At 45.5% G+C, this 21,682-nt stretch overlaps 1 protein-coding gene across 1 annotated transcript; it reads left to right on the top strand.

The window, feature by feature from the left end:
* Positions 1–21,339, top strand: PIN1 (peptidylprolyl cis/trans isomerase, NIMA-interacting 1). The gene is made up of 4 exons (XM_039514108.1): positions 1–153; positions 2,941–3,141; positions 12,654–12,764; positions 20,109–21,339. Exons 1-4 carry the CDS (start codon positions 96–98, stop codon positions 20,216–20,218), a joined length of 480 nt encoding a protein of 159 aa, XP_039370042.1. The 5' UTR covers positions 1–95; the 3' UTR covers positions 20,219–21,339.
* Positions 21,340–21,682: the final 343 nt, after the last annotated feature.

Here is a 21,682-nt window from a genome sequence, read left to right as displayed (position 1 = left end):
TGGGCGCCAGCGGGGGCGTGGCCCCGGTCTGCCCTGCGCCAACGGGAGGCAGTGGCGCCAGGCGGGCGGGGCGTGGCCGGCGCGGCGGAGGGAAGATGGCGGAGGAGGAGAAGCTGCCGTCGGGCTGGGAGAAGCGCATGAGCCGCAGCTCAGGTACCGCGGGCCGGGCCGGGGGCGCGGGGGGCCTGGGCTGGGGGCGGGGCCGGTTGGGGCTGAGCCGGGGCTGCGGGGTGGGGTGGCCGGGGCCGGCTGGGCGGGCCTGGGCCTGGGCCTGGGGTGGGAGCCTGGCTGGGTGGGGACTGGCTTGGCTGGCTGGGGTGGGGGTGGGGCGGGCCTGGCCGTGGAGGGGCTGGGCCTAGCCAGGCTTGGGTGGGTCAACTGGCACCGCAGGGGTTGGGGTGTAGCGGGGCTGGGCTTGCGCTGGGGGGGGAGACTGGCACCGCAGGGGTTGGGGTGTAGCGGGGCTGGCCTTGGGCTGGGGGAGGAGACTGGCACCGCAGGGGTTGGGGTGCAGCGGGGCTGGGCTGGGCTTGGGCTGGTGGGGGGGGGGAGACTGGCACCGCAGGGGTTGGGGTGTAGTGGGGCTGGGCTTGGGCTGGGGGGGTGAGCTGGCACCGCAGGGGTTGGGGTGCAGCGGGGCTGGGCCTGGAGGTGAGAGCTGTGAAGGGCTGGTCCCACAGGTGTATGGGGGGGGCGGTTGCTTGGTCCCCATGGGCTGGTCTGTGAGGGGGTTGTTCTGTTGCATGCATGGAGATGTCCTGGGGGGTTGGTTGTTCCTTATGGGGGGGTGTCTTTGAGGAGGGTGATTGGTTCCCATGGGGAGGGCATTGCTGGGGGAAGGTTGGGGATGGGGTGTGGGTGCCCTGCTGCATGCACTGAGTACAGCCAGGATTGAAGTGACTTTATCAGTGATTCTCTGTGGTGGGGGAGGGAGGCTCTATTGTGGCAGGCTGGGAATCTCACCATGTCTTTGCTTGGGGATAAGTTTTCCCCGTGATGTGAGACCAGAGAGCAAGCTCTGGAGGTCTCATGTTTGTTCACGTTGGGGTGGATGGGCAAGTCTGGAATGAAGCTCTAGAGTGTCCCTATGTGAGGGGGGGAAGTGAAAGCTGGAAGCTGCCTTTCTTGGATGCTGGTCCCAGTGTGGATGGAGTGGAAACTGGGGCTTGTTCTGCTATGGGGTAGGGTCAAGTCTGGAGCAATGACATGACATGTTCCATGTGCAAGTTAGAGGCAAAGCACCTGCACAGGGTCATGACATGAATCATGTGTTCCAGTTTTGCCAGGATGCTGACAAGCCCACAGTGGTAGTTTTATAATTGGAGGTTTGGTCCCTGTATCTTTGGACTGGAATTTCCCTTTCCCTCTCCTCCTTGTTGCCTTCTATGCAGTGCTCTGTGCGTGACAGTCACACTCCTTAAGAGCATTGAGTGCTTGGTTTGCTGGTTCAAAATCCTTTGGGCTGAAAGGGGTTATAGAGAGGGACGTTAATAGTGGAGAAAATCAGCCTGGCTCATGTGAATTCCTGCTCGTGCAGGAATTAGCTGCTGCCAGCTTGGAGGGCAGGAGCTTGCAGCATCTCCAAGTTACAGTATTGATTGGCTTGGCTTCACAGCCGAGTGTCCCCTGTCCTCTTGACTGCTTGCTTCTGGAGAATTTTGCTGCTTATTCTAAAGAGCAGTTGATTTTGGTTGAGGAGTGGTTTTTGTTAGTGGTAGCACCCAAAGACACATCCAGGATCAAGGCCCCATTGTTTGTGCAGTGCCCGGCACACACAGACATGATTTCTTGCTTAGTCTTCCAACTGCAAGATCATAGGACTGGAAGGGACCCTGCAAGGTTCTCTATTTCAGTCCCCTGCACTCCTGGAAGGACTAAGTATTATCTAGACCATCCCTGACAGGTGTTTGTCTAACCTGCTCTTAAAAATCCAATGATGGAGATTCTCTAGGCAATTTGTTCCAGTGCTTAATCACCCTGACAGGAAGTTTTTCCTCATGTCCAACCCAAACCACCCATTGCTTCTTGTCTTATCCTCAGAAGTTAAGGAGAACAGTTTTTCTCCTTCCATCTTGTAACAACCTTTTATATACTTGAAAACCGTTGTGTCCCCAGACAAACCCAAACTCAATCTTCCCTCATAGGTCATGGTTTTTAGACCGTTAATCATTTTCGTTATGCTTTTCTAGACTTTCTCCAGTTTGTCCACATCTTTCCTGAAATCTGTAAATTATGATGCATTTGTAAGGTGTATGAGTCACTGATATCTAGGCCTTTCATCCTTCCTATGTAGGGATTTCACAATGCTTTATCTTCACACATATGCTGGGGTAAAGCGAAACATAATCTCCTTGTTCTTTGCCAGAAACCCAGAACCTTTCATTTTCTCTTCAGGGATAATACAGGCAGAGTTCTGCTGTGTGAGTGCACTTCTTCCGAAGGTGTGTTGCTGTTGTGTGATGCCGGAAGGCTGCAGACACACTTTCTGATTTCATAAGAATAATTAGTACTTTACAAATATGAACTATCCAGTTCACCTGTGGTGGAGGTTATCCTGGGAAGGTTTAAGGACCTTCTTGTATATAAATCAGTGGGAGTTTTGACATGGACTTCAATGAGAACTGGATCAGGACTGAAGTCACTTGCCAGAGCTGGAAAGAGGCTGAATGAGCTGTTGTGCTCACACCCTCTTCCTTTATTTCTTATTAGGAGTGTTTGATAGAGACCAGAATCTTAACAGATGGGATTGACATCTGCAATGCTGCAGCAGTCCCTTATTATGGGATATTGAGTGTTTCCAGTTCCTGATTTGAGCCAGCGTCCACACATTCTCACCCACTTGCAGAAATTCAGTCTTGTATTTCTGATAAGCAAGAAGCTAGTGCCATGAGTCTGAAAGGAACTTCTAAAATCTAACCCTCTACTCCCTTTTATTTGTAGGCCGTGTGTACTACTTCAACCACATTACAAATGCTAGCCAGTGGGAGCGCCCCAGCGGTGGCGGGAAGAACGGCCAAGGAGAGCCCGCCAAAGTGCGCTGTTCACACCTCTTGGTGAAGCACAACCAATCCAGAAGGCCCTCATCATGGAGGCAGGAAAAGATCACGCGGAGCAAAGATGAGGCACTGGAGCTTATAAATGGCAAGTAAAAGCAGGAGAGGTTGATGGTAGAAAAGGGGAAAGTCCTGTTAGGGCCGGACCCACACACACCCCCACCCCCACACACCCCTTATTAGTGTCATGAACCCTCTAAGGCAAAGTTTTTGAGCCAAGTGGCTTGAACATGGACTTTCGTGTAGCACAGCCACTTGGGGAATCAATTTTGCTGTGTGATTCACTGACCCTGATTAAATGACCTAAGAACAGGATTCATCCCTTCCCCATCCCCTCTTTGTTTTTGTAATGTCATGTCAGACAGGTGTGTTTGTATTTTCTTTGTAAATGTGTATATTTTTATATTTAAAAATAAAATAATTATTTGAAGCTAAAACAAATGTTCCTTTAACATCTTCCTTTTTCTATATTTAAGATTTCATTTGCCCTAATGCAGTTTCTATAAATTCTGATAAATCTGTGCCTGAGATGTGCATAAACATTTGCACAGGGATAGTCAAATATCCTGCTTTGATGATCCACAAAATGTACACAGTAAGTTTCCCAGTGTGCGGTAGCCTTAAACTGATCCAGGAGGGATGGAATCCTGTGTCTTTCCTAATGCCTGTTGGGACAAGTCACCATACATATTGTCCCTTGCAATGCTGGCAGTAGCTTTTAATTGGGATGCTGCTTAGGCGGTGAGGTTTGGACTTGCAAACTGAGCATGGGATTGGCATTTAGAGACTGGATTCTCATCCCAGCTTCTCCATTGACTCTCCTATTGCTTTGGGGCCAAGTTAGTCAGGGTCTGGGGTGAAGTCAGTGGGAGTCTTTCTTCTGACTTTGGATCAGCACCTTAACCTGTTTCCCATTTGCGAAATAGTCTGACCTACCTACCTCACAGGGGTGTTGTGAGGACTGACATTTTGTAAAGTGCTTTGAAGCTGTAAAGCTGCATGCTGTTACGTTACTATAAAGTTTCTTGTTGCTTTTGGAAGGCTCAGCAATGAGGTTTTACTTGCAACAGCCTTGATCCTGCTTCAATTAAAAAAGCCAACAATTTGACAGCATCTGGGGGAGAAGAAAATCACCCCCAGGAAACTCTGTGTAGCCCTGAAGCTTAACCTGTTGCCCAGTGTGTTTTGAAAGAGATGCGGAATTAACTGCCAAGAATGCTAGCAACTTCTCAGGAAAATCTCTTTTGTGAGTTAAGTTAATTAATTAGTTATAACTGGCATAATAAAGAAGCTGTTGTGTATTGCTACAACAAAGTTTATTAGCACTGTGCGCATGGAGTTGAGAATTTTATAAATAAAAATAATTTGAAATATTTGCAGCCTGGCTGTCATAAACAGTAATTAATCCTAGTAGATTCACTTATATCTTAGGGTGAAACTCTCCTCTGTGCAAAGAGCGAGCACGTGACTGCAGTAGTACCTAGGCCTCATGCTGCCTCCCCCTTCCCCCCACATAGAGGTGAGGGTTTAGGCGGGCCTAGGTCTTGTTTGCTCTTTGCATGGGGGGAATTTCACACCACACCAAATAACTGACAATTGACACTTTGTAGTACAGCAAAGTTTGTTGTCCTATACTGATACAGCAGAACCCCATTTATCTGATCTAACTGGGATTGGGGCCTGATTGGATAATCAAAAATTGGGATAATCCTGAGAATGGGAAAATGCGGGCCTGCAGCACCATCTAGTGGCCACAGGGGAGAGTGCCCGTTTCTGGACCTGTGTGCGCTGGCTCATATGGAGAGCTGGATAATGGAGGGTTGGATAAATGGGGTTTTATTGTACTAGAAGCAAGAGTGCTTTTGTCATGGTACAGAGCAAGTGTTCATAAACTTAGGTCCCAGTGAGAGAGAGTGAATTTTAGAGCGAAAAGTTCTCTTGAGTTGTGTTAACTAAGTGGTATTTCAGAACCTTATAGCCAGTTAGACTTTCTGCTGTTAGAAGATCTGCACGCAAGTTATCTGGGCTTCTAAGGGGGCGATAACATTATTCTGAATACGTGAATCAGTCGTCTTTATAACTTTGTCTGGGTGCCCTCCTTTATCTCACACAGCAGGTCTTCAACATCTGATAAGGTTATGGAGAGAGACTTTTTTTAATCTTGTTCTGTATGAGATCCGGATGTAATTTTTATTTTAAAGTGATTTTTAGTGCTAGACTAAAGTGCAGGATTGACAGCCCTGGAGACTGAAGTCCCCTCACTATCAGATAATTTTTATGTTTAGCAATCTTTTTCCCTGTGTGGCGCCTGAGGACGAGAGAGATGTGATTAAAACTTATTTGATGTAAATGTCCTGCTGTGTTCTTGATAAAGGCCATTAGGGATTCTTTCATTCATCATGTTTATTATCATTGTATTTTTGTCTCCTGAGAATGAAATGGAATGATCAGAAAATCTATTTCTGTCGACACTCTCATCTGTGCTTGATAAACGCTATTCCCTGCAAAGGTCATAGGGAACATCCACTCATAATTATTTTATGTAGGTTGTTTCTGCATTTTCCTTGCTCCAGGAAGGTGAGCTGACACATTGATACTGTTGACCTGGAAAGAGCCAATCCGGTATTATCCCCCTGAAAATGGCAGAAAATTATAAAGTTTAAAAAAAAAAAAAAAACCCACTAGAGAATGTATTGCATGAATGCACAACTTAACTCCACTACAATTTCTGACAAATAGTCAGGTATCATTGAATTTCTTTGTGCAGATGTACTGTACTTGATGAACGTAATTATAGCACAGAATTGTTTAAGTAGATCTCCTGGGAGGCGTTTGTTCGACAGACATAGCACACCACAGTCTTAAGTTTTGTTTAGAGAGCAGTTAAGTCTCTATTTCCTTCACAATCTTTAACTCTGGAATTAAAGTTTTATGCAATATAAACCTGTGATTGGAATTTGTTTAAAGAAAATGCTTCGTTATAGTCTCCTGCCCTCAAGGAACCTGCTAAAGGTTAGCGTTTTAGATAGACAAACTTTGGTTAGTTTTGGACATTTTACTTGCTTGTGATTCTCTTTTGAGTAATAAGGAAAGTAGATTGAAGACAGCTAGAGGTGATGCATTATTTGTGAATAAACCAGCATTGCAAAATCTTATACCATTACGAAAGTTAAAATGGGTGACTAAAATGTGTAGGTTAAATTAGTTTTCACTATAATCCTGATTTGATTTGTATTATAGCAATGCTTAGAGGGCCCCGTTGTGCCAGGCTCAGCACAAATACATAGTGAGAGACAGTACCTGTCTTGAAGAGCTTCTGATTGAAATAGACAAGGCAGAGTTGGTGAAAGGAAGGACCATTAATCCCATTGGAGATGGGCGCTGAGGCATGGGGAGTAAGTGTCTTGCCAAGAGCTGCACAGGGTGTCCATGGCAGAACCGGTTGACCCCCAGTTTAGTGCTTTAACCACAAGATCATCTAACCAGTTGGCAAGAACGTTTTGGGCTTGGGCTAATAAACGGTCATAGATTTAGCAGAGCTGTGATAACCAAATTGTTTAGTTTCACTTTGCAGGCTTGTGAAATTCACTGTAACAACTTCATTCTCCAGAAGCTTTTAACAGCATGAAGGTCGTGGTACAAACTGACTACTCAGGGACTTCAACATTAAAGCTTATGATCCTTTCTTAACTCAAGTGCCTTTACTTTTTTTAGCATGAGTGTGCAAATTAAGGCTGAACCTTCGTGTGTGTGTGGTGCAACGGGAGGTAATATGACACATTTACCAGCATGGTTAGTATGATGCTTGGAAGTAAGCATGCACTCAGGGTGATGCAAATATGTATTTTGGAAGAATGCTGTATTTTGATAGCAAATGTATTGTGCAAATATACTGTTTACAATAGGCTGGAGCAGTTTAGTTTAATTAGATAAACAATATTCATTTTTCCCACTGCAGTGTGCATACATAAATGCTATGAAAACAAATGGTCTTCTGCCCAGAGGCACAAGAAACACAACAAACCTCTTTGGGGTAAATGGCTTACTCATAATCTTGCATAAATCTTCCTTAAATAAAATACAGAACTGATTCTGAACTGATACACAGCTCCCTTTGTGTGCTCTCTTGCTTCTCCCACTCCACCTCTAATTAAACAAAGTAGAAGGTGGGATAAATATGCATACCCCTTTAATTTAGCAATACCACTCCCATTACTGCTAGCGTCTTTGCGTTAAAGCACATCATCACATTAATTCCTCAGAAGGAATATAAACTACCCTGGCTCTCAAAATATAGTCACAGGGCTGTAGTCCGAAGTCGGTCCCCCATTCTTCCTCTCTGCCACTCTCTGGCAGCTTTCCTACAGGCCTGGTTCTGAGGTTAGCACTAGTCCAGCTAAAGATACAGAAACAATTCTCTACTCAGTTAAATTCCTTGCATAATTACACAGATGTAGGGTACTGGCAATTATTTCAGCTGAAGGGATCCTATTGATTGAACTTTGGGGTGGGTGGAGGGAAATGCGCCATTGTTGGGGAAATCCCAAGACTTGAAGCAATAAGGAATAGTTTTTTATGCTCGGTTTCAGTCAGTGGAAGACTATTGTACTGGGAACTGCCTGAATGAAATCTGATGTAGTTTGACAGATTTCTTTTCCTTAAAAACCAGGCTATCCTCTTTCAGTCCCTAAAAATAGACAAAACTTAGCCAAGCAGAAGACTGAGTCATACTGGCTTAAGACAAAAATCAACCATATATTTTTGTCCCTGGTTGGTCACCAAAACCAGACAGTCTTTTGGAGAATCATTGAGGTGTAGCTGTTTGGCAGTGACTGGTTAGCTTGCTGTCAGTGAGGTGTTTTTCCTCTCGTTTCTTCAGGACATGGCAGCTTACTGCAATGTGTCATCCAAGGCAAGGGCTGCCACAAGCTTTTGTGGGTAGTTCTGGGGTCTTGAGGAGGAAGCTCATTTCCTTCCCCTCTCTGACTATTGACAGGCTCCTGTCTCCTTGCTATGAGATGTGACTGTTGCATGTAATGGCTAACCCTTAAAATTCCAACAAGCACTGAGACATTGCTAAACTCCACTGGACCATCAGTGCAAGGCAGGAATCACCACGACTCCAATAGGAATGTGGTGTTTCTTTCCACAAGCTCACTCCTTCTGGTGACACTTGGAGTTTTGCATTTCGCTTCATGGTCTCTCTTCATGTGTGGTGCTGTCAACATGGCTCTGCAGGTCTCCATTGCTGCTAACATCTTCGCTCTTGTTGCCGCATGAGCTGCTGCTGTTCGCGCCTCTATTTCCCCTCTAGTTGCTTTGCCCTCTCCCACTCTTGCTCGTTTTCTTGCCACCCATGGCTCTGTGCTAAGTGGCCTTACTTTCCTAACTTCAGAGCCCACTTCTTCCATGAGCTACCTGTGCTGATCTCTGAGAGTCTCCATGGCTTCTTGCACCTGAATTGCTGTACCTGTGGCTTGACTGAGTTGCTCTTTATAGTGCACACAGAGAGAAAAAGGGCTTAAAGCGCCATTTGCACCCGTATAATGCTAGAGTGGCATTTGCTTCCTGTGCAGATGCAGTTCATCTGTAAAATATTTGCTAATGAGGGAGCATTTCTGGAGCCGTATTTGGAGTATATGGTAGCAAAACTTTTTATCCCCTCAAACTTTTGCATCTGATGTTGCCCTCTTCTGTCCCTGAGCATTCCCCCAAACTATTAAAATGAATTTAGCGCTCTCTCGTTCATACGCACACACTCTGAAATAAGGCTCTTCCACTGACCCTCCTACAGCAATGAACTACAGCTTGAAATCTAGTGTCCAGATGCCCATCTTTCAGAGCATGAGTGCTCTCACCTGGCTTACAGTGCCTAAATGGTAAGTTACTTCAATTAAGCTCTTCATCTTCTGAAACCAGGAGATTTATTGACTTCAGGCTAAACAACTTCCTTTTCTTGTGTGCTTCTCCCTGAATGCTTCAGGAGAACCAGCAGTCATTGCTGTATTGAAAGTCCAACTACCACACCTACCTTGCCTTATGGTCCCAAGATCTTGCAGGGTTTCACTGGTGGGATGCTCATGCTGATAATGGCTGGACCAAGCACAGTCTTTCCCCTTTCATAGCAATTGCTGTGTCCAGCATTTCTCTTTGGAGATGGAAGACTGGGTGTCCAGAAGGCAGCAAAGCTTGACTTACTTTGAAAGAAGTAAGAAGCTCTCCCTCACCTTTTGTTTGGGGTGCTGAAGTTCTCCCCAGACATGAACCCTTGAAGTTAAGTAGGTAGCGACACCACCTTTGAGGCATGTGCACCTGCAGGGTGCCTCAGGAGAGGCATGCACACGAGATCTGAATCTCTCCCTCTAACATCTGTGTTCTCCTGTATTATCTGAAAGAGCATTAGGACCTTGCCTTCCCTAATTATAAATAATCTGAAGACTGACTTGTTCCGGTCCCCTGCTGTTCTTCACTGCTAAAGGAGAGAACCACCTCCCGAGTTTTGAAATGCTACAAGCTGGTAGTGCTCGTCTTCCTGCCATGATCTCATCCCAGGAGATCTGTGAAGTGGGCACACTGCTGTTGATTAATCCTCCTTCAACTTCCCCCTCTTTAGGGGCGTGCCATGGCTTCTCTCTCTTTAAAGCACACACAGGTATGATGCTGTTAACGTGACTTAACATCCTGTGGTCCAGAGGGAAAAGCACTGGACTGGGACTTGGGAGATCGGTGCTCTACTCCGAGCTCTGCCGCTGACCTGTGAGACCTTGGGGAAGTTACTTACCCTCTGTGACTTCCCCTCATGCTCTTTTGTCTATTTAAGCTGTAAGTGTTTTGAAGCAGGGCCCCTCTCACTACATGGCACAGTGCGTAGCTCTGGGGGGAGCCCTGATTTGGGGTTCTAGATGCTATTGTAACATTAATACCCCAGTACTCCTTGACTGTTAATAGTATTGCTATTAAGCTTAGGCCATTATTGTTTAAAAAAAAATAAAAAAAAGCACATGCTTATTTCATCATCAGTCACCAAATCACAACTGAGGTGGCTGCAACATTTCTGTGAAGGGTGTAAATGCGAAGGGGAGACCGAAACTGACTAGGGAAGTGCAGGAGTGTGAGGATGAAAGCTAGGTGATAAAAGCTAACTAGGAGACACAGGAAGAAGAGAGGTGGCATTTCCTAATGGCAGAGATGCACATATTCTGTGGTACTGGTCTGGACTCGCAGTCTCATTGTGTTGGAGCACCTGACAAGCTTTACAGTACTTATCATTGCAAGCCCCCTGAGAGGCAGGGCAGTGCTGTTGTCCCATTTCACAGATGGAAACTGAGGCACAGACTAGTAGTTAGGCACCTAACAGCCATTGACTTTAGTGGGAGTTGCATATCTAAATACCTTTGAAGACTGGGCCTGAGTGACTTATCCAGGGTCATGCAGGGAGCCTGGGGTGGAGCAGACAGTTGAACCCAAGTCTTCTGGGCTAGTACCCTAACCCCAGACCTTCTGTCAGCTTGTGCAGTAGTGGAAATGGTGGCAGCCCGTTTCCTTGAGCCACTGGAACTTATGCAGAGCCTGGGAGAATGCAGTGCAGGGAACGGTCTCTGCTCTGGGTGGAGGGAAATTCTTCTTCATTCAGTGAAACAAAATAAACACTGAAACAAATTTCTATACTATTCATGGTTTTTGTGGAGTGCCTCTCCCAAAAAGAGCTGGTGGGCATTGAGAGCTTTTGTTAATCTTAATGCTAATGGCTTCTAATTAAAAAGTAAAGCAGGGTCGGTGCTGGTTGATTTAGCAATGGTGTAGTACTCTGTATGCCAGAGATGCTCTTCAGAATGGCCCGTTCATTTGCATTAAGATACAATAGTGGCTATGCTGGGTCAAACCAATGGTCCATCAAGCCCAGAATCCTGTTTTCTGACAGTGGCCAATGGTAGGTGCTTCAGAGGGAATGAACAGAATGGGCAATTATCGAGTGGCCTGTCCCCTGTTGTCCACTCCCAGCTTTTGGCTGTCACAGGCTAGGGACACCTGGAACGTGAGGGTTGCACCCCTGCCCATCTTGGCTAATAGTAGTTGATGGATGTATCCTCTATGAACTTCTCTTTTTGGAACCCGAAGTCCTGCATAGCCCTTTGCTCAGGAGGCTAATGGATCTCAATGAACCATCAAGAATTGTCTGTCATGGCATAATTCAGATACCTGCGTGTGACATGGTTTTGCTTGTCTCTGATTAAATGTTTTCAATGCCTGAGTAGTTAGATACCCCCTTCCGCTCTCCAAAATACAAGTCAAATGTTGTTGAGTTGCTGATGTGAAGGAACAATCTAAAAGGTGAGTTACGTTCTGTTGTTTCTTGTTACACAGATATGAGGGCAGGGTAGTACATGTGCTGGAGTTGTAAAAGACAGCTTCCAGTTAAGGCTCTGAGTATTTCCATTATAACCCCATTGTCGGACACCCATAACTTTCCAAATCTTCCACCTATTTGGCTGAAATTTTCCATGTTTGGCCTTTTACCAAGGGTAAACTTTTGTAGATTTAAGTACAAAGTTCTTGTCTTGATTTGTTGGTGGTGAGTCTCTGCATTTCAACCCCTCTCTCCCCATCACCCTTTTTAGCAACTAGAGATGAAAAGGCTTAAGATGCACAAGGAAGATTGAAAGGTGCTTGGAAATAGCCTTCAGTAAGAAGTGCTTCTGAGTGTTGTGGGGAAAGTTTATAGTTGTGACTTGATTTACATTTAAGAGGGTTTGCAAACCTCACTTCTTGCATGCAGAGCACTTTGGAAAGTACACTACTGTCTGTCTTAGCTGGGTGGTGAAAAGGCGTCTGAGGTGTGAATCGCTGAGACAGGTTCTGTAGGAACCTAGTACTTCTAGTTTTATAGACTACAACTGGTGACTAGTGAATGAGGTTAGGGCTTCACAGGAGCTGCTTCCCCATTTGTTGCACATCTTGTGTAAGTCACTGTCATGGATTCTTTTCTAGTATACACAGAACCGCACACAGTAGTAAATGATCCTAGGAAAGCATCTGAGGTTGTAGAAAAGCATGAAATGTTATTTACATGATCAAATACATTGTAATACAAACACATGAAGGTGAACGGAAGAATGCTACTGTTGCTCAGGAAGGCAGAATTTCTACAGTGATGGAAAACGCCTCCTGTCATTGTAGGAAACTTTGACCCTGTGGTGCTATCGTGACATAGCAGTGCCTCAGTAAATGCCAGTAGTGTAGACATGGCCAAAGCGGCAGTCATGCTTGCAAGTGCAACCTGAATTTCTGGGATTCAGTGCAGCAAAAGGCCACTGGTATTTGGCACAAAGAACACAAAGTGAAGTCCTGAGGTGCTGCACTAGTTTCTTGGGAGTTATGGACCTTCTGCAGTGGCTCACACTTACCATTAGGGGATGCTAAGACTGAAGCACCTCTTTGAAATAGCACAGGGGAAAAGCAGGTCCCTTGAAATGCTCCTCAGTAACTAACAAAAGCTCAGATTTATCTACCCTTTTTCATTATGAATATTTCCCTCCCCCCGCTCCCAATCATGCTCTCTGACTTTTGCCTCTGACTATGAATTATCACGTGTGTCAACAGGATACATCCAGAAGATTAAATCTGGAGAGGAAGATTTCGAATCCCTCGCTTCCCAGTTTAGTGACTGCAGCTCGGCAAAGGCGGGAGGAGACCTGGGTGCTTTTGGGAGAGGTAGGTGACATGAATTCAATACCGAGATTACACAATTGACATTGAAATTGCTCAGTAGGGGGTGAGAATTAATAATCCCTCCCACCCCCCAGTGGATTGGTGTGCTAGGAGACCTTGCTGCACATGAAATGTAGTTTGCTGCTTAGACGTTAAACCAGTTAGGAATACAGCTATGATGATATTCTAGGAGGAGAGGATGTTACACAAACGCTCCTTATGAAATTGGCTTTTGCTTTGAGAGAGATTTTTTTTTCAGCCACGCTGAATGGGAATCCAGTTGTTTAGCGTAACAAACCGTGAACAAGGAGGAAATGAGCAAATGGAACTAATGACAAGTCAGGCAGATAATTAAGCACTAATCTCAGTGGGTGGGGGAGGGGGGTTAATAGTAAATTGGCGAAAAGGGTGCAATTTCCAGCCAACTAAAAATAATGCTGCTGGTGAGGGAATTCATTTCAGAAATATTGATCTGTGTGGTGAGGGGGTAAATTCAAGAAGCTGCTCTCAGATCACTTCAAGTGCCCTAATAAATTCCATTAATAAGGAAGATCCTTTTGAAATTTAGAAATGAAACTGAACCATCTGAGATTCATTGTCCTATCTATGATCACTTACGTTTTAATTGTTTGGAGTTGCTCATCTATCCAGTTTCCACTGAGTAGAACAAAGTACAAAACAATGAGATCCTGTAAAAGATGTATTTTAAAAAACAAAACGCCACCTAAATGCCAGGAGCACATAAAAGAGATGTGCCCATGTTACATATTGTAGCTGGAGTAAATCAGGAAACTGGTGCTGGCAAATGCAGCATTTTCTGTCTTTGGCTTTAAAACACATTCTCCAAAGTCACAAACTTGAACAAACCCAAAAAAGAAGTCTACTGAGAACTGCCTACAGCTGAAATAGTGAGGTGGAATCATGTGTCACCGTCGGTGGAAACCCCACATTTTTCCCAAGTTCATTGTTGAGGCTAGCAGGATGAGGAGTGAGTATTCTTAAGGCAAGTTCCTGAACATTTTGAATTTTTTCCCTGCTGCAACTATACAAATTTTGCAGCAGAAATCTGTGCTGATGCACAGTGCTGCAAGGGTATATAAGAGAGCAGATAGTGTGCAGGGCGGTCTGCATAGTTGTATCAATAAAGTACCATTTTATATCCATGTACGGATCTAATTTATATTGCAGTTAAATGAGAGATTCTTCAAGTATTGTCCCTGTGAGTGCTTCACTCCAGGCACGCAGGTGCCACTGCACCTTTGATTGGAGATTTTGGTAGCAGTGCCTGTTCTGTCTGTGCATGTGTCCTACGCATCCTTGTACCAAGGCTATAAAGGGCTGTACGGGTGAACCGCCCTCAGTTCCTTCTCCGCTGCCTTCGGCCAGAGATGGAGTCTAGCATGTGCCTGTTTGCTGTCCATTTATCTCCCTTGTTAGTCTTTTAGCTACATAATTAGTGCTTTGTAGTAGTAGGTTTAGCACCTTATAGTTGGAACTTCTGTGTCTCCCCACCCCTCCTTTTTTTATTTAAGAAAAATATTTTCCCCCCACAGTGAGGGGTTTGAAATACTTTTCCTTTTGTCGGGGATGCCGGTCTCCCTAAGATTTAAAAAGTGATTCTCTTGTCAAGACCTATTGGGCACTCCCACTGTATTTGTTGCCTCGGAGACTCTCCCGGTCCCCACCCGTTCCCAGCACCTGTGAAATATGCTCTTCTTTTAAGGGAAATTCCTGTGAGAACAGGGAAGTTAAGCATAGACAGTTAACGATGGAGAAAGCCTTATGACTGGCTTCAGAGAACTGGGTACAGAGAACTCCGCTGTACAGGTACCCTCCACATCTGTCAGTGTCTCATCATCATTGAGAGCCCTGTCACAGAGAGCTTCCAAAAGGAAGATGGCACCAAAACCCCAGTTTCTGGCATTCTCGTTGGCTAAGGTACCTATAACTGCACCGCTGGTACCAAGAGCTCCCCGTTCAAAGTATAAGGGAGGAGATAAGAGGAGCAGAACAACAGAGTTCCTCATCAAAGACGATCCAGTCACCAGAAACCTCAGGCCCAAAGAAGAGAGCTAGTGAGGCGCCAAGTACTTCAGATACCATTGGTAACAAAGACTGCTACCACTGAGAGACCAGCTTCAATGGAATCCTTGGCCCTACTCAGTATCAACATCATTGGTGATGATACGGAGTTCTGTTGGGCTTCCTGTACTGCAGGAATTCTGGTACTGAATGAGCCAAGGTCTCTGCTCCTTGCAACCTCTGGATGTCACTTGGTACTGAGGTCGGTTGGGTCACTGACACATCTCAGTAAATTGATTTTTATAGGAGCGCTTCTGGATTCAATAACAGGCAGGGGAGATCTCTCTCTCAACAGGTTCCTTGCTGTTTAAAAAAAAAAAAAAGCTTATGCAAAGCTTATGCAAAGAGTGCACCTCAGCCCGCAAGCTGTAGCACAGACATGTCTACAACTGCTGGAGCACATGGCAATTTGTGTTTTTGTGACACAATGCCAGGTTGCATCTTCAGTGTCTCTACAGGTGGCTCAGGACTGTTTAGGTATCCCATAAATGCAGTCTCAATAAGCAGGTATCTGTATTCAGTCAGATCCTACAGTCGCTCACCTGGTCCCCCTGCAGTCATGTTAACATTAGATGCTTCCCTCTTGGGATGGTGAGCATATTTGGGTCCTCACGTAGTCCAAGGAAAATGGTCACAACAGGAACAGCATTTGCACATCAATGTGTTGGCGTTAAAGAGGTCAAACGCTTGCTTTCACTGCTATGGACAACATAGCAGGCATATATTCTATCAATTGTCAGGGTGGAGTGCTTTCCCCCTCAGTCTGTAGCAAAGTGATAAAGCTTGGGAACTCATGTGTACCCAATTGGATAGTCATCTTGGTGGCTTACCTCCCGTGTATACAAAACACTGTGGTGGATGACCTGAGCAGATATTTCTCCATAAATTATGAATGGGAGCTGGACTCTCAAATCCTCAACAAAATATTCCTAGCTTGGGGGTCTTTTTTATGTACATCTTTCAACTTCATTGCTGTTAAAGGTCCTTATCAAGATCAGAGAGGATCAAGCCAAAGTTGTTTTGCACCAACTTGGCCAAGACAAGTTTGGTTTCCTTACCTCATCAAACTCCTCTCTCATCATCCGCGGTGACTCCCAATCAAACCTCAACCGTTATCTCAGGATGCGAGTCAATGCTTCACCCCAATCTGAACATCTGCAATGACAAGGTTGGTTCCTCAATGATTCTCTGGACAAGAGACCACATGTTCATTGGAAGTACAAAAGATCCCTTAAATAGCCAAAAGAAATCTACTCAACATACTTCAGAAATTGTCAAGTGATGATTGTCCATTCCCAGAAGATGACAACCTTTGGTGTAACCAGCGCCATCTTTCTCCAGCCAGTTGCCTCTTTCCTCAATCTTGAGTTACTTGTTGGAATTGAAAACTTCTGGCCTTTCTATGAGTTCCATAAAGATTCATTTAGCGGCAATAACAGCTTTCTGTGTGCAAATAGGTAGTTTCTTGGTATTTGCACATCTGAGCACAGTGAGATTCCTGAAAGGACTTGCCAATCTTTTTCTGCAGATTAGAGCTTCTACATTGCTTTGGGATCTCAGCCTGGTTCTTAACTGTCTCATGAAACAATCCTTTGTGCCATTAGCTGTGTGCTTGTTGCGACATCTGTCTGAAGATGGACGCCTTAGTGGTCAACACTTCTGCTTGAAGGGTTGGGGAGACGGGCTTTATCTTCTCCTTGGAAAACAAGGTATCTTTAGGACCTCATCCAAAGTTCTTATGGTGTCCTGAATTTTATATCAACCAAACTACTCACCTTTCGGTTTCTTTCTAAGCCGCATCAGTCTACAGAGGAGTCGGCTTTTCATACGTTAGATGTTAAGAGGAAATTGTTCAGGAAGATTCCCTAGACTTTGTTTCTATTGCAGCCAGGTCTAAGGGAGTATCTAATTCCAGTTCTAAGGGAGTATGTGACTTTCTAAATGGATCTCTGGATGTATTATTGCCTGTTATGGTTTTGCTGAGGTTATACCTCTTCTGAGAGTGACTGCATGCTCTACTATAGTCTACATCTGTAGCTCTTCTCAAAGACATTCCGGTTGCTGAAATCTGCGGGGCTGCGATATGCTCCTCAGTGCACACGTTTTCCAATCACCGTTCCCTAATTAATGCCGCAGTAGGCAGTGCAGTTTTTTTTAGTGATGGACTCTCTTCCAAAACTCCCATCTCCCAGAAGTGTTACTGCTAGGAGGTCACCTGAAGTGGAGCACCCACAGGGATGCCACTCAAAGAAGTTACTCACCTTGAGCAGTAACTGGAGCTCTTTGAGATGTGTGCCCTGTGGGTGCTTCGCTACCCTCCCTCCTCCCCTCTGCGTCGGAGCTGCCTCTGTGGGCTTTCCAGTAGAGAAGGAACTGAGGATGGTTCACCCACACAGCCTTGTACATAGGGCCCTACCAAATTCACGGTCCATTTTGGTTAATTTTATGGTCGCAGGATTTTAAAACGTAAATGTCATGATTTCAGCTTAGATCTGAAATTTCATGGTGTTGTAATTGTAGGGGTCATGACCCTAAAAGGAGTTGTGTGGGGGTTGCAAGGTTATTGTGTGTGGGGGTGCTGTTACCTTTACTTCTGCGCTGCTGGTGCTGGGTAGCAGGCCGAGAGCCCAGCTCTGAAGGCAGAGCCGCCACGAGCAGCAGTGCAGAAGAAAGGATGGCATGGTATGGTATGGTATTGCCACCCTTACTTCTGTGTTGCTGCTTGTAGAGCTGGGCTCAGTCAGCAGCCGCCGCTGTCCAGCCGCCCAGCTCTGAAATCAGCAGCCCGGAAATAAGGGTGGCATCGTACGGTACTGCTACCCTTACTTCTGCACTGCGCTGGCGGGGGCGCCACCTTCAGAGCTGGCTGCCAGGTCAACAGCCACCGTTCTCCAGCCACCCAGCTCTGAAGGCAGTGCAGAAGTAAGGGTGGCAATACCGCCACCCCCCCCTAAAATAACCTTGCGACTCCCCTGCAATTCCCTCTTGGGTCAAGACGCCCCAATCTGAGAAACACTCATATCCCCCATGAAATCCCTATAGGATAGGGTAAAAGCACATGAAAGACCAGATTTCACAGGGGGAGACCAGATTTCATGGTCTGTGACGCGTTTTTCATGGCTGTGAATTTGATAGGCCCCTACTTATATAGCCTCAGTACAGGGCATGGAGTGTGTAGGGTGCAGGCAGAACGGGTCCTGTTACCAAAAATCTCTGATCAAAGGTGCAGGGCTCATGCACCACTAAAGTGGAGCATCCACAAGGGCACGCATCTCAAAGAATTCCAGTTACTGCACATGGTGAGAAACTTTTCCTCCTTCCTCAGACAAATATTTCCTTTTAGACAGTGCATAACACTGGCATTTTATGGATTCAGTGACATGCCCATGAATCTTGGGATGCTGTGACTGCTAGTTGTGGCCCATTTGGAGACCATCAGTTCATTGTAGTGCTTGGTGACTTACAGAAAAAGATTTCTCCTGGTTTAATCAGAAAGTAAAGAAATGTTGCAAGACTGTCTCCACTAGATGACACTAGAACTGCAAGTGGCTGCTGCACTCTTGAGATGTCACTTAGTCTTCATCTTTGCCTCTTGCTGTCATTTGGGCTGCAAACATAATTTATTAGAAGTGTGAATACTGGTTACTTCAGAGGTGAAACTGCTAAAACATTCCAATTTATCTTCTTGAAAAACTGCAAGTAATTGATGCTTTTTGCTTTAGGAAAATTATTCTGGTGTGGCACACAAGGGTTCTCTCCTCGTCTGAAGTAAAGATCCTGTGCTAGTAGCAGGATTAACTAAAATCTAAGATGAAGGGTTTTCAGTACGCAGTTTTAGGCGAGATAATGCTGTTTGAATCATGTGTGAATGTGTCGTTAGAATAAGAATTAGTGAGACGGGCAAACAGTTTGCCTCTCCTACCAATTAATCTAAATACTACCTGGAGGAGAGAAGCAGAACTCTGAGAAGTCCTATGTATCAAGTTACTTCAGTAATGAAACCAGTGTTCTTTTGAAGGGTAAGACGACAGGCTGAAGCTATTATGACTAATCCTGAAAGGAGGAATCTAGCCTTCATGGCATCTTGCTGTCTCGCTAGAGGAATGACTATGGATGGATTTAGACCCGAAAGTGAAATATATGAATTCTGTAGCAGCTCCTCAGCTACATGTGATGCATCCAGGATGTATGGCCTATGTGGGACTGGAAAGCTTTAGCTCCCAAAGAGATTAGTATATCACTGAAATGTCTCTTTAGGGGAAAAAAGAGCCTGCTGATGATCCATCTGTCATGCTGTCTAATGCTTTCTGCAGCCATCTCCTAATGTGCTGAGGAGTCCAAAGCTACTGCACTGTCTTGAAACTCTGAGACGAGGGTCATAAACTTACAGGAGATTTATGTTGTGTTCCTGGCGAGCAGATGATCTATCCCTCTTCAGGCATCTCAAGGCAAACACTGCAAAGTGCTAAGTGCAGGGAGTGAAGCTTCCTTACATGCCAGGAGGCTCTCTGCCCTTTTGCAGGCATCTGGTGTGCAAGTGCCACAGTGCTGGCAGAGTGGAGCCTCGTTATTTCAGCTGGGAGATGCAGTTTCTCTGCTATAACTTCCAAACTGTCACAGGAAATTGGGCAAAAATCCTGTTCCCTCTTGAACCAGTAACTCCCCTCATGGCTGAAATCCTTCTAACTGAATCTTTGTAGCCCACTGCTGAACTGCCCTAGGCCGCCTGCTCATTCTCTCTCATGCAGGGGCCATCCCAGCGTCACCTGTGGCTTTCCTGGGTCTCCATTGATAAACCCTCAGGAGCTTGGTGGCATGGAGACCAGAGCATTAAGCATGCTGTCTGTCTAGGTCATGACATTACCCAGACGCATCCTGTGAATTATTTAGTGCAGCTTGTACTGCACAGCGCATCTCTCCCTTCTCTGTGCCTTAAGGGCATCTGAGACTGAAAGACTAACACCCTCCTGTGCCAGTGAATCTGCTGAGGAGATTTCCTCTGCCCTTGGAATTCCCGGCTCGCTGAAACACTTTTCCTGGCAGCAGTGATGTTTATGGGGTGTGAGTGAAAGCTCTGAATCTGAGTCATGTGTGTTGGTGGAGTGTCTGCTGGGAACAGATGAAAACAAACACCCCCTGCAAGCTATTAATTGGTGACTTCGTTGCTTGCCTGGAGGCTGCCTTCCTTTGAGGCTGGCGTGCTCAGAAAGGTCTTCCACTCTCTGCTGACTTAATTGAACTTTTTCTCATTGCTGCTTTCTGCAGGTCAGATGCAGAAACCTTTTGAAGATGCCTCATTTGCGCTGCGGGCTGGTGAGATGAGCGGACCCGTTTTCACAGATTCAGGGATCCACATCATTCTACGTACGGAGTGAAGTGCCTGGTGACCTGTAGAAAGGAAAGGGCGAGGGGAAGAAAGGAGGGGAAAAAAACAAAACCCTACTCCAGCCCTGCACTCTCCCGAATGAACTTCATAGATCTAGTTAAAAAAACCTCATTTCATATTTCAGTACCTTCCGTGGCACCTGACACGTTTTCCCCCTGTAGAGATGCATGGTTAGCCAAGGATGAGAATGCAATCCAACAAACAGACGGTAGCATCTTTCATAAGCAGAGAGAATGTTAAAATTCTCAGGCATGCCACAGCCGCTTGAGTTTTATATTGACAATTTCTCCGTTTAGGAGACGTGTCGATGCTAAAGGTCACACTTCAATGCTTCCCACATCCACCTTATTAATGATAGAGTATTTATTACAGAACTGCACTGATGGTGGTGAAAATGACTCGTGTGCTCTAATGTTTAAGATGGAATGAATCTCTGTCCCACCCCTGCATCCCTGCACTGCTTTAAAAAAAGAAAAGGTTTTCTCTAGACTAAGCAGCATTCGGTCTGCACCCCGGTTTTTGTTTGTAGAACTGATCTGTCAAAGCCATTTATAAATTGATAAGATACCGCACAACGAGTCATGCTGATAAGGCCTGTCACTGGTGCCTGTGTGCATCTGCCCTTCACGTAGCTGACTCAGTGCAGGTTGTTGTTCCTGCCAGACAATGGTAACTGGAGCTTCCACCTCTGCCCTTGCATGGACTTAAAACTTGAAGATGCCTTTTGGTTTGTGATGAGTATAAACAAGGGGGGGAAGGGGGTTAATGGGCAGTAGTTCCCAGTACAGAAAGATCAGTAGCCAATTAAGCTGTGTAGAGGTCTGTAGAATACTGTGTGTTAACCATTCCAGCATGAGGTCACTCCATTAAGACATGCCAGTGCCATTCGGTAGGAGGGACTGCAGTGTGGAGAGAGTGCTGTTTTCTCAGAGCGTCTCTTTATCCACTTGTGGTTTAATCATTGTATGTCACTGTTTCCAGTTACACTGCATTGCTTATGTTTAGACAAAACTAAACCAGATAAAGTTCCCAGCTTCGGTCCAGTGCAAAGATGCTGTATAGTTCCAGTTCTCTTACGCAGAAAATAAAGCCCTCTCCAGTTGAACATTTCGAAAGCTCTGGCATTGATTATTTCTCCCCTTCCTCCCTGGATTGTACAGATCTCTTTGGTCTTTTTTTTTTTTTTTTTTTAAATCCCTGTGCAGCATGTGTAAAGGCAGCTTTGGCCAGTTTGATCTTAAAATGGCAATATGACTCCAGTGATATTAAACAAAGCTGTTCTTACCTGTTCTTTCCAGGTCTTGAAAGAAAATCAAACAGCCGCCAAATAACAGGGGGCCTGATTCTGCCACTTGTGGCTGTGCTGAGTCGGGCTTTGCCCAGGGCCTAGTGCTGTTGGAATCATGGAGTCAGGTGCGACTCCGTGTGAGTAAGTGCTACATCAGGCTCTGTA

Source organism: Mauremys reevesii, linkage group 25, assembly GCF_016161935.1.
Source record: "Mauremys reevesii isolate NIE-2019 linkage group 25, ASM1616193v1, whole genome shotgun sequence".
NCBI classification, from domain to species: domain Eukaryota; kingdom Metazoa; phylum Chordata; order Testudines; family Geoemydidae; genus Mauremys; species Mauremys reevesii.
The sequence above is the reverse complement of the archived record's forward strand: the minus strand, read 5'-3'. Positions and strand labels throughout refer to the sequence as shown.

Coding starts and splice junctions, on each gene's coding strand:
- PIN1 (XM_039514108.1), top strand. CDS start 96: ATGGCGGAGGAGGAGAAGCTGCCGTCGGGCTGGGAGAAGCGCATGAGC. Junction 154..2,940: donor GCGCATGAGCCGCAGCTCAG/GTACCGCGGGCC, acceptor TTTTATTTGTAG/GCCGTGTGTACTACTTCAAC. Junction 12,765..20,108: donor CCTGGGTGCTTTTGGGAGAG/GTAGGTGACATG, acceptor TGCTTTCTGCAG/GTCAGATGCAGAAACCTTTT.